Raw genomic sequence first — 12,506 nt, forward strand, 5'->3', positions numbered from 1 at the left:
AGATATTATTGTTGGTTATGGGTTTTATTTATAACCACTCAATTTCAGATCCAGCCTCATTTAAAAGATTTTACAGGCCGAAAGATCTTTATTTATTTTTTAATCTTTTAGGTTATTTTATAATTGAAGTTAGGGTTTTAAAAATATTTTAAAAATCTGTTTAGTTGATTTGGAGTTAGTTTTTTTATCGATAAAATATTGTTTTTTCTTTAAAATAATAAATTTTTTAATATTTATTGTCTGGTATTCTTAGAGTCAATATATCTTTAGAACAGTAGTTTTAATGTTCCATCGAATCATTCAATAACTTTTATATGTCAGCTGCTTTCTACCCTTTAAACTGACCATCTCCTGAATCAGGATAACATTCTGTTCAAAATCCCGTTCTCGTCTCGCCTAACCCGATCCAAAGCTGAACAACGCTATGGCTGCTCTACCAGACATCGACGGTGCCTCTGCCCACGATCCGCTTCTATGCGACTCTTCACCGTCGTTTCTCGCCCAGATCCCGCGATCCGTGCACCGTGCCCTCGGCGGCGGCCCAGGTTTGCCACCTATCTTCCCTCGCTCTAGCGCAGCCTGCGAGTGTTGCTTCTTTTCGATGTTAATAGTTGTTGATTGCTCAATTTGTCTGCTTCGCCCAGTCGCCGATGTGCTTCTGTGGAGACGGAGGAACGCAGCGGTTCTCGCGCTGGCCGGGGCTACGACGGTGTGGTTCTTTTTCGAGCGGGCTGGGTACAATTTCTTGTCCGTCCTGGCGAACTCTACCGTCCTTGTCGTGGTCATTCTTTTCTTTTGGGCCAAATCTGCCTTGCTCCTCAACAGGTTTGCCATCGACAGGCTACTTTAACTCGATCTCTCCTTTTACCCGATCCTTTTTTTTTTTTTTTTTTTGCCAAAGTTTGCAAGTTGTTCTCACTTGCAGGCCTCTTCCGCCCCTTCCCAATCTCGAGGTTTCAGATGAGGTAGTCAATAAGGTTGCTGAGCGAGCTAGGGTCTGGATCAATCGTGTCTTGGCAATAGGGTACGACATAGCCATTCAGAGAGATAGAAAGGTTTTCCTTCAGGTGCTTATCCTGCACTTCTATGCATGATCCACGCTAGTTATATACGTTGTTTGTCTGAATCTTCTTTTCTTCTGCTAATTTTGCCATTTATCATCATAAAGGTTATATTGAGCATGTGGGTTGTGTCCTACATTGGAAGTTTGTTTAACTTACTTACACTTGCCTACATAGGTGAGTAATGAAACACCTTATGCTGTATGCCAGTTTATGTAACCCATTGCTAGCATAATTGGACAGAAATGATATTTTACAGGAGTGCTTTTGGCAATCACGATTCCTGCTATTTATGACAAGTATCAAGAGCATGTTGATCAAAAGCTTGGTGTGGCACATAATGTTGTCTTGAAGCAGTATGAGAGCATTTTTAGTAGAGGACAAGGAAGATCAACCAATGAAAAGAAGACACAATAACAAATTTATAGCTTAACAGTGTCTCCCATGTTTTTTTATCACTTAGGTAATAGCAGTTACCTTTTTTATTTATCTGGTGCATTTTGTTTCTGTATATTTTCCCTGCACAATGAAAATTCACTAAGGTGGTCATTCCTAGTAAGAAAGATACTTGAACAAGTGAGATTTTGACCGTGGTATTGTATGAACTTGTACTGATGTATTGTTGAATTTCAGGCAACAAATAAGAACAAATATTGCACCACATAAAACTTAAATTTGACTTGATGAATTTTATGAATGATGTTTGTATTTCTGGATTGTTAAATGAATATTATTTGTTTCTTTTTCATCAACCTGATATCACTGTATCTTAACTTCATAGCTAACATTGTATGCTTGTCTGCATACAAGAAAACATCATACACATCTGTCTTCTGTAGAGAGTTAAGTAGAGTCCATGTGGTGGTTCGTTATCCATGGGGTGCTATCAAGGTTCAGTTGTGCTTCCTAGTCGGATGCTTTACGAATTTAATAGATATTATGGTTTAAACAAGAAAAAAATAGTGGTATGGTGTTGTCTTTGACCTCATCTGCATATATAACCTTCCTTAGACCAACAAAAATGGTTTGAGGTTCATACCTGTTAGTATGTTGTGCTATTTGTTATAAGCATGACTGTGACCTTGATATTTCTTCATGTTCTGAAATGAAACTGCATTCTAGCCACACACACACACATAATCAAATGAATGCCACACACACAAACAACCCACACCAGACACCACCATGATTGAACCTGCAACATAGGCTATAAAAAGAAATGAATACGATACACGCACTAGTGCACAGCATGCATACACACATACACCCACCACCAGCCACTAGCAGGATTGAGCCTGCTTTATAGGCTTCAAAGCCACACATGCATACACTAGACTACAAAACCAAATCCATGTGATACACATACACAGGCAACCACACAAGCCACCAGCAAGATTAAACCTGCTTTATAGACTTCAAAATCACATATGCACACACTAGGCTATGAAACCAAATCAATATGATACACATACACAGACAACCACACAAGCCACACAGCAGCCACCAGAACCTGCTTTAGTGTAAAATGCAAAGTAAAATGAATGCCACACGTGCACAAACCACCAGCAGGATTGGACTTCACACACACACACACACACATCCAAGCCACCAGCAGAATTGAACCTCACATGCACGCATGCACACACACACACAAATCACTAGCCAGATTGAGCCTACGATCTAGTATACAAAGCCAAATGAATGCTGCACGTGCGCACACACATATAAACCACCAACAGGATTGGACCTCAATCTAGGATTGAAAGCCAGAGGAATGCCTAGGCTACAAAGCGACACACACACTATGATAGGATGCCAAATGAATGCCATAAAACAAGCCACTCACCAGCCACTGGCAGGATTGCATCTGAGATTGAACCTGTGATGTAGGTTGCAAAGCCAAATGAATGTCATACACACACAAATCACCAACAGGATTGAACTTCACAAACGCACACCATCCACCGGCAGGATTGAACCTGCATCAGTGTAGGCTGCAAAGTAAATTGAATGCTATACGAATACAAACCACCAGCAGGATTGAACTTCATACATACGCACAAACAAGCCACCGAAGAACTGAACCTCTCACACACAAAAACCACTAGCAGGATTGAATCTGCTATCTAGGATACAAAGCGAAATGAACGACTCATGTGCACACACACAAAAACCACCAGCACGAGGCCTCAGAGCCAAAACAAATGCCTAGTCCACAAAGCCACACACACTAGGATAGGTAGTCAAATGAATTCCACACAAACATGCGGGACACACCAGCCACTAGCAGGATTGAATCCGAGATCGAACCTACAATGTAGGCTGCAAAGGCAAATGAATGCCACAAACCACCAGCAGGATTGAACTTCACATGCACACAACTGATACACACAAGCCACCAGCAGGATTGAACCTCTCACTCACAAAACCACTAGTCCAACACACAAACCACTAGCAGGATTGAACCTCTCACACACAAAAACCACTAGTCGAACTCACACAAACCAACGGCAAGATTGAACCTGCAATCTAAACTACAAATCCAAATGAATGCCGCATGAGCACACACAAACCCTGTGGCTTAAGAACGGTGATCCACTCTCCCTTTACTGTCTCAGCTGATTGCACACATCTCTTGTAAATGCCAATGCACAATAACTTAAACTTATCATTGGTGCAGGACACGATATCCTCCCATCCCCACTCTTCAATATGTAGATGATAGTATGATATCCATCTTTAAATCAACTTTCTACAAGCTTCATTAAAATTACTCTTCTTTATCTACCTTGAGTCTTCTTTTGTGGGTGCCAAAGAGGTTACTCGTAAATTTGGCGGCAAGTAAAGGGCTTTCTTATAAATACCTTGATTTTCTTCTACCATCTGTTAGTTCAGACATTTATGTTTTGTTTCCATTTATGTATTGAGGACAGCATACCCCTTGCAGGTCTCAACTTACTCAGTTGGATGTTCTGTAGTATGTTGTCCTAGTCATGCTGAAGTCTTGATTCTGTGAGCTCTGATTTCATAGCCTTGCTTGCTTGATAAATGGTTTTGGTCAGTCACTGTATTGTTTCTGTTTCGAAGAGAGCTAACTTGACTAGACATCTTCCCTACCAATATCTTCCTGGGCAAAGATCTTAGGACAATGCTGCCTGCAGAATGTTTGTTTGTGACAATCTCTCCTACCACATCTGCAATGGAGAGTTCACGTATATTTTCACTTGTAGATGTAGTGAGGAATCTCTTCCTGATGCATTTCCCATTCACCAGTTTTTTTATGGAGAAACTTCCTGATTTGTTTGGTGAATTTTGAACCCTAAATTATAGGGTTCATTTGGAAACTTAAAACAAGTCATAAAAGGTTCCTGCCTACCTAACAAAATTTTTGGCATTCTAAAATATATAAAATAATATAAACTTAATATGATTTATTGATCATGTGATTCTTGGTACATAACCAAAAATATGTTTATTTCATCCTGATTAGAAAGTCCCAAAATACTATAACGATAAAAAGTCATTGCATCATGTCCGGCAATAAAATGGTCATAGTTAGCTTTGGCAAGAATAGTATTTTAGGGTTCGCCTATCCGACCCACTTATGTTGGATGTTTTCACCGAATCGGTTTTGGCCTTGCTTATGCTGGGTTTATGCACTTTATAATTGGATTCAGCCTTAGCTGGATAGTTACATTGTGTATACAATTCTGATTTGGATTCAGTTTTCGAGTTTGCTTAAAATTTAAAATGATTTGGAGGTTGAAAATTTTCTTAGCCATCATCTTATCCAACCTCCCTCATTGTCCATTTCAAATCTTAAAGAAACAAGATTTATTCTTCGTAGCCTTTGTTTGTTGTTGACAACACAATTGTCGTCCACTTTGTGTCTTAATGGGAGAGGATTTCTTCTCCATTGTATTCCAGTTTCTTGTCATTGCCATTTCTACCGTGTATCAGAGAATGTCTTTTCTTTGCACACAATGGCTTGGTATAATTTTTTATGAGTTAAGACTTTTATTCTTGATCCGTTCGATTTATTTAGTTAGTTGAATTTAATTCTACAGGTCTAATGGCCTTTCTTCATTTATTTCTTCCAAAATCCTGTTGTACACAATTTCTGTTGAGTCATATTGAACTGTAAATGATGAGCCTTTTTGCACCCAAATTGTATTGTATTGTATTGTATGTTATAAACCATAACTCTGTGATCCTAACATTTATGTTTATTTTAGTACATTGGAATACCCGTAGTTATTCTCACTTACGTCCTTGATTCTTTTTTGAAAAGATTGAACATTATCGTCATGGTGCCTCTCCTGTTCCATTGTCAAGTAGGTGCTTCTCCTGTTTAATTATAAATTAGGTGGCTACAGTTCATTTTCAAAAACAATTACCTGTTACAGTTGTCGTCTAATGGATTTTGATTGCTGCTGTGACCATATCTGAGCATTCCGCTCTTTTCCCTATAAGGAAAAACCAAACCACATAGTTACAGTTTTGAGTTGCTTGTTCATCATATTTAATTTATCTTGTTTTGAATCATCTTCAAGTTATCTTCGCATCTTTTGTTTGTTTCTTTTCCTTCTCAGATAAACATTCGCAAACACCAGAGTCCAGCTGCCTGTACTAATGGGGTATACTTCAGTGTTAATGATCCACACGTTTGGAGGCTTGTGCATGGTGATGGGTCTTCGCTAGTCTGTGGCATGTGATATTCTGTTAGCAAACTGAAATGCCCGGAAGGAAGGTATACTAAATCCTTAGTGTCCCTTACGTGGTATTCTTTAAGAATTGTTTTTCTTGATGGTTATGCTCTGCATTCATGCTAATGTTTATCGTTTGTTCGTCTTGGCTCTTTCCACTGTCTTGTTGCATGGTTGTTAACTTATGCTGCAGCTCTGACCCGGTTCGCTTCATGACAAGAATTTAAAAGTTTTGTCTATATCTAGGGAGCATCGAATACAGCATTTTTACTCATCCATGGTTAGGTGATAATAATCATGTCCTTGAATACATTTCCTTGAGGATCGTACAATAATCATGTCCTGTTCAAACAAATCCATGGTAACTCGTGAGGGTTGGTTGCACGCACTCCTATGGCTAAGCAATGGGCAATGACTAACCCTCCTTCTCTGATGCACCTTCGAATACCGAGATTACTATAAAGCCCATTATCATAATGGTCACGAACAACTCCCTGGCCCTTGGTTCCATTTGTCTAAACAGTGGAATAGTGTTTACTGACAATTTGGTTTGCCCTCTTAAAGATTCAGATCAGTAAGGTTGTACCGGTGTTGGTCCTCTCATGGATAATAGTTCACTAGCATTTTAAGTTCTTCAGCTATCTCATTACTAACACAACCAACAATATTAATTCACTAGCATTTGAAGTTCTTCTGCTATCCCATTCCTAACACAACCAACGATAAACTTATGCTAAACAGTAGAATAACACTGCTTACTAACAATTTGGTTTGTCCTCTAAAGATTCAGATCAGTAAGGTTGTACAACTGTCGGTCCTCTCATGGATAATAATTCACTAGCATTTTAAGGTCTTCAGCTATCTCATTCCTAACACAACCAACGATATTAATTCACTAGCATTTGAAGTTCTTCAGCTATCTCATTCCTAACACAACCAACAATATACTTATGCTAAACAGTAGAATTCTGTTTACTAGCATTTGGTTTGGTTTGTCCACTTAAAGATTCAGATCAGTAAAGTTGTACCTCATGGATAGTAATTCACTAGCATGTGAAGTTCTTCAGCTCTCTCATTCCTAACACAACCAACAATGTACTTATGCTTACCTATGTATTAAATTTATTTTATCACAAAAAAATCAGCTTACAAATTAATTTTGAAATTAACCGTGACATATTCAAGGTAGAGGTTTTTAAATTGGAATTGGTACGATGGATAAAATCATGGCGTGTTTGGGTAATCAATGTTCTCCGTGCAATATTTGGCAATTTGCCATGTTCTGTAAGCTAAAGACAAAAGCTCAAATTTATTGGAGGGCAATCATATCTCCCTCATGAGTCATGCAGAGCACGCTTCTTTCTTCGTTGCCCTGTAACAGTACGAGTGTCAGGTCTCGGAAGCACTGAGATGGCTGGTGCGTGGCTGCAGGAACCGGATTCCTTTCATTTAGGTCACAGAATTTAGGTTTGTTTTATAATTTTAGCTAAAATTGTCAGAGCATCCCTATCAATTTTTTTATTACTATATATAAAATTTAAAATAAATAATTTAATTTATTAAATTTAAATAATTATTTTTTACTATATATTACACCAATTATTCTATTTTTTTATTTTTTATTAATTTTTTTTCCTTTTTTCTAATTTATTATGATTATATTTATGGAATGAGGGGAGGAGAGAGATTAAAAAAAATTGAATAGAAGGAGGGAGATTGGAAAAAAATATTATTTTATTTAATATATAAATTTTATTTTTTTTAATTTAGAGAATTATTATTTATCAAATTTAAATTTTAAAAATAAATAGAATAACTGACGTAAAATTTTTTTAATTATTCTATCTTAAATTTAAAATAAAATTTTTACTCTTATATTTATAATTAAAATTAGGAAATAAAATAAACACAGACCACCCTGCCCCGATCGTCCCTTCTTCACCCACAACACAGCTTGAAGGCCGTCTCTCTTTCTCTGGGTGATGCTCTAACACCTGTCCATCATTGGATACTCAGGTAGTAGGTGCATGCAGTACCCGCTTGTTGGTCCAAAACCGCTGAACCAGATGGTGCCATGGCGATGTGAAACGCCATCAGATCATTAATATCTCTCTGTGTATATCTCTTTTCATTACTATCATATGCCCCCGGCGGGGGCTATAGTGCAAAGTGAAAGTTAAAATTTTTTCCTTTAAATAAAACATACAATTATAAAATACTCAGTTTCTGGATAACCCATCATGAGCATTTTTTTTATTTATTCTTACAATCATAAGAAACTTCTATTTGGCCGGATTAATCCCTTCAAATTCAAATTTGATGTTACCTAATTTAATATATTTTTTCATTAATATCATACGAGCAATGTCCATTATTTCTTCCACGCGCTGCCTCGCCCATGTTGGAGCGATTGTTGATTCATTTATGGCGGTGTGAATGTGAATGTGCATGTGAGAGTTAATATTTTTTTTTTTTTGTTAAAACTGACAAATACGCTAGAGAAATGAATGAGTTTTATATTTTTCCTAATTTTCATTTGATCTAGTGTGATATAAAAATAGTATTTGGTCAATCGATAATCCAATATCAATCGAGTTCTCTTATCTATGGTCACCTATCCATGAGTTTTCACGGATGGACACAAATTAGTTAATGTATGTGATGGTATTATAATAAATCATAAGTTAATTTTTAACATATGTGAAATACATCATAGCTCACTCATGTAAAGAGTTATTGTGCTAGATAAAAAAAAAATTAAAACTAAAAGATTTTAGACGCTCACAATATGTAATATATATATTTAAGATTTAAAATTTAAAAAAAAATAATTAAAAAAATTGAGGTACTGAATCAATAATTATGATTGCGCAACGTACTGTTAACAGTATATCACTGTTATATATATATATATATATATATATATATATATATATATATATATATATATATATATATATATATATATATATATATATATATATATATATATATATATATATATATAATTCAAAGTTGTATCTTTATTTTATTAATATAATCTATCAAAATATATTATCTAGTTGTTTGAAAAAAAAAAAAAATTCGTCATCAATCAATCTAACACACATAATACACTTGATAAGAGAAGTAAAATGACATAAATTTTTAAAATTATTATATCAATTATAACTTTAAAAATACCATTAATTTTAAAAATAGATATCAAATAATATAATTTTATTTCTTACAAAAATAAAATACAAGGAAAATAAAATTAATAATTTTGATCAAAATAAAGTTTCGGTAAATTATAGAAAAATCCCCAATCATAATGTTAACTTTGCATGCAATTCTCATGTCCAAAAAACTTTGTTTCCACTCCCTGCATGCAAAGTATTACTTGTTTCAACTCCCTCATGCAAATATTGATACTTAAATTGCCCCTCAGATTTTTTTAGTACAAAAATTTCAAAATTGAGTACAAAAAGTCCAAAAATGAGTATAATTCTTCTTAAAGTCAGTACTTTATATTAAAAATCGAGTATATTTTCTATCAAAATTGTTCCTCTTATTTTTTAGGGTTTAGGGTTTAGGGTTAGGGTTTAGGGTTTAGGGTTTAGGGTTTAGGGTTAGGGTTTAGAGTTTAGGGTTTAGGGTTTAGGGTTTAGAATCGTACTCAATTTGATAGAAAATATACTAGATTCTAAGTTAATATACTCAATTTAAGAGGATTTATACTGATTTTTAGGTTTTTTGTACCTAAAAATATCATGGGCAATTTGGTAAAGATACTTAACTGGGGAGTGAAAACAATGATTTTAATGGGTGGGGACTGCATGCAAAGATTTGTTTGTCAATAGGGACTGCATGTAAAATTACCCATAAAGTTTTGAATTATTAAGTTTTTTTTTTAGTTGACATATGCATCTAGTTTATATAGATTAATTCTGAGATTCGATGCTATAAAAATTAAATTTAAAAGTGCAAATCCAATTAAAAAAATTAAGAAGTGGCGATCCAATTAAAAAAAATTATTCATTAATTAATATAACTGTTACTCGATATCTAAATACCTGATAAATTGAAATGGAGCCCTGCTGATTAAAAAAATAAATATATAATATATATCTATCTCTCCTTCCTTTCTGTTCCTGCCAAGTACACAAAACCAAAAGCGGATCCTTCCATAAAAGAGGGTCTGGGAAATTATCAATATCTAATATCTAATATCTGACTTGGAAACTTGAATAAAAAATATATTTTAAAAATATTTTTTAAAAATTTACTAATTTTTTTATTTTAATAATAAATTATATGGATGTTTAATTTATATATATAGGATAATAATTGGATGAAAATAAAAAAAAAAAACTATTAGCATGAGATCTGATAAGTATGAAAAAATGGAAAATATAAAATCTGACGATCCGAACTGAGTTCATTATCCTTTTTACTAGTACAACAGGAGTTGAGACGGAATAGAGAAATGAAGGATTATATAAGATGGATTATATAAAATGATAATTGGTTAAATGATTGAAATGACTATGAGTATGAATTTGATAATAAGATGAAATGAAAATTAAACTCATTTAATCATATGAGTTTTGTTGATTTTCATAAATTTAAAAATCATTTTTAAATTATCATTCTCAAACTTACAATTTAGATATTATCGTTTAAACACTTCTAATAAATATAGATATAAGATGGATATTTAATATCTAATAAATATAAAAAATATAAAATTATGATCCATTGTTATTTTAAAAACGGAAGGAGTCATCCAACGTCGAGATTGGAGTTTAGAAAGGGCTGAAAGAAAAGATCAAAGACTCGAGAAGACACTCATGGGTGATCGACCCTTCTCTCCTTTTCAGCCTTTTCATTATTAGCTCCATGAATGACTCGTGACGGGACAGGAGGAGCTTTTTCTTAACCCAACGCCACCCTTTTCCATTTGCCAAGTCGTGGAGAAGTATAAAACCATGCATCCAAAATCCAAATCACAGCAAAAGGTCAAGTCTTCTTACCCTATCAATTAGAGGAGTAGGAACAACTTTCTCGGGTTGATTTATGCCTTGGAACAACAAGTTGTAAAAAATTTAGCGTTGTGTATAAATCAAGCAACGAAATCATGCAGAGTCCAAGGTGATTTTGGAAATTGCGTCTCGATATCTTATTAAGGTCTAAGCCTACATGACTCTGGGCAAATCCTTGCGAGAAGTCGTTCTCATACTTCACAGTAGTAAACGTTAATGGCCACCAGCTCCGTCGTCCGCTGGACAGTTGCTCGCGCTGCGATTGTTTCTCTTGCGAGGAGGAGCCTCCCACGAGTCGCACGAGCTCTCGCGGCTGAAGCAGGAACCGAGCACTCCGCAGGGACTGGGCGGCGTCGAACAGAATAAATGATCGGAGGAGGAAAGCTTGCGCTTGTGGCTGGTCATGCCGTTTTGAGCTGTTTCCAGGATTACTTGATAGCATTCTTCCACCTTAATTTTCATGTAGAGAGTTTCAATTTGCCCATCGTCGAAGTAAAGAAGAGAGAAAGGGGAAACTGGGGAACAGAAAGGTCGCACCTTGGGAGCGTTGAGCAGGGAAATGAGGCGGCGGGTCTCTTGGATTTCCGCCGCCGTGGCGCCTTCTTCGGCGGATTCCGTCGCCCGGAGCAGTACCGCTGCTGCCCACGCCGATGCCGGATATCGGGCCCATCGCCCGTCTTTGATTGATTGAACGAAACATCGAGCAAATGGTTGTGTTAAAAGATTGAAAACTCGATCAAAGCATGGATTTTGATGAGCACTCACCGGCCATTACGGAGAGAAGAGCCGCTTCGCACCTCCGCACCAGCGCGCCGATGCGGCGGACAATGCCGGCGTCGTTTCCGGGGGATATAGCCGTCGAACGGAGTCGAAGGAAGAAATGATGGAGGAAAGAGAGGGGAGTGACCGGGTTCATCCTCCACCCGAGAGCGGAGAGGACCAGGAGCTCCATCCGCCTGATGGTCTTGGGCTCGAACGCGAACCCGCCGTCCTCCGGCAGCTGGAGGTCGATCGGGAGCGGGACACGCATCTCCTCCACCTTCGCCGCCAACGAGAGACACGCCACGGCCGAGAGCTGCCCCATCCACGGCTTGTCGTCCTGGAGCCGGAAGAGCTCCCCCCGGTCGGCGCAGGGGAGGAAGCACCGGTCGAGGTAGTTCACGGCGAGCAGCGCCGTGAGAGCGGAGAAGCCGTGCCGCCGCGCGGCCCGCACGACCCACTCCACCGCCAGCTTCCTCCCCGACCGGAGATAAGAAAAGTCGCCGGCGCCAGCAAAGAGCACCGGCAGAAACTCCCCTTCTTTGGCCAAGAGAGAGCCGAGCAACTGCGGCCACTCCTCCTCGTGCGAAGCTTCCGCCGCCCAAAGGAGGCTGCCATAATAGTCACAGTGAGCCGAAAGAGGCGGCGGCAAGCGCACAGATTCCTCCGACTCTACTTCTTCCTCAAACTCCGAGTTCTCTTCTCGGCAATAAAGATGATCGAAGAGAGAGAAAAGAGCCATTCTTGTTCCACCAAATGGGATAAACGACGAGCAAGCGCCGGATTCATCATACAAAAAATCCAAAGTAGAAGAGAGCAAAACAAACAAAGCGAACACGAGTCGTCTTCTTCATCCTCCCCTTCTCTCTCTCTCTCTCTCTCTATCCCTTCTCCTTTGTCTCCTTTTCCTGTGGTGCGGAGGCAGAAGGCCTGCAGTGGAGAGGGTTTTAATTGGG

The 12,506-nt window shown here is 37.6% G+C and overlaps 2 protein-coding genes across 2 annotated transcripts; one reads left to right on the forward strand and one right to left on the reverse strand.

The window, feature by feature from the left end:
• Positions 1-319: 319 nt before the first annotated feature.
• Positions 320-1,740, forward strand: LOC122021483 (reticulon-like protein B11). Its single transcript, XM_042579607.1, has 5 exons — positions 320-545; positions 645-825; positions 926-1,067; positions 1,169-1,238; positions 1,321-1,740. The coding sequence occupies exons 1-5, from the start codon at positions 425-427 to the stop codon at positions 1,476-1,478; spliced, it is 672 nt and encodes a 223-aa protein (XP_042435541.1). The 5' UTR covers positions 320-424; the 3' UTR covers positions 1,479-1,740.
• A 9,017-nt stretch (positions 1,741-10,757) lies between these two features.
• On the reverse strand, positions 10,758-12,506 carry LOC122001462 (cyclin-D3-2-like). Its single transcript, XM_042556217.1, has 3 exons — positions 11,557-12,506; positions 11,329-11,468; positions 10,758-11,241 (listed from the first exon to the last, which is right to left on the reverse strand). The coding sequence occupies exons 1-3, from the start codon at positions 12,290-12,292 to the stop codon at positions 11,005-11,007; spliced, it is 1,113 nt and encodes a 370-aa protein (XP_042412151.1). The 5' UTR covers positions 12,293-12,506; the 3' UTR covers positions 10,758-11,004.

This window comes from Zingiber officinale, chromosome 1A, assembly GCF_018446385.1.
Source record: "Zingiber officinale cultivar Zhangliang chromosome 1A, Zo_v1.1, whole genome shotgun sequence".
Taxonomy (NCBI): domain Eukaryota; kingdom Viridiplantae; phylum Streptophyta; class Magnoliopsida; order Zingiberales; family Zingiberaceae; genus Zingiber; species Zingiber officinale.

Excerpts from the sequence above, each read along its gene's own strand:
- LOC122021483 (XM_042579607.1), top strand. The coding sequence starts at position 425 with ATGGCTGCTCTACCAGACATCGACGGTGCCTCTGCCCACGATCCGCTT. Across the intron at positions 1,068-1,168 it reads ATAGAAAGGTTTTCCTTCAG|GTTATATTGAGCATGTGGGT; the intron begins GTGCTTATCCTG and ends ATCATCATAAAG. Across the intron at positions 1,239-1,320 it reads ACTTACACTTGCCTACATAG|GAGTGCTTTTGGCAATCACG; the intron begins GTGAGTAATGAA and ends GATATTTTACAG.
- LOC122001462 (XM_042556217.1), bottom strand. The coding sequence starts at position 12,292 with ATGGCTCTTTTCTCTCTCTTCGATCATCTTTATTGCCGAGAAGAGAAC. Across the intron at positions 11,469-11,556 it reads TCTTCTCTCCGTAATGGCCG|ACGGGCGATGGGCCCGATAT; the intron begins GTGAGTGCTCAT and ends AATCAATCAAAG. Across the intron at positions 11,242-11,328 it reads CCCTGCTCAACGCTCCCAAG|GTGGAAGAATGCTATCAAGT; the intron begins GTGCGACCTTTC and ends ATGAAAATTAAG.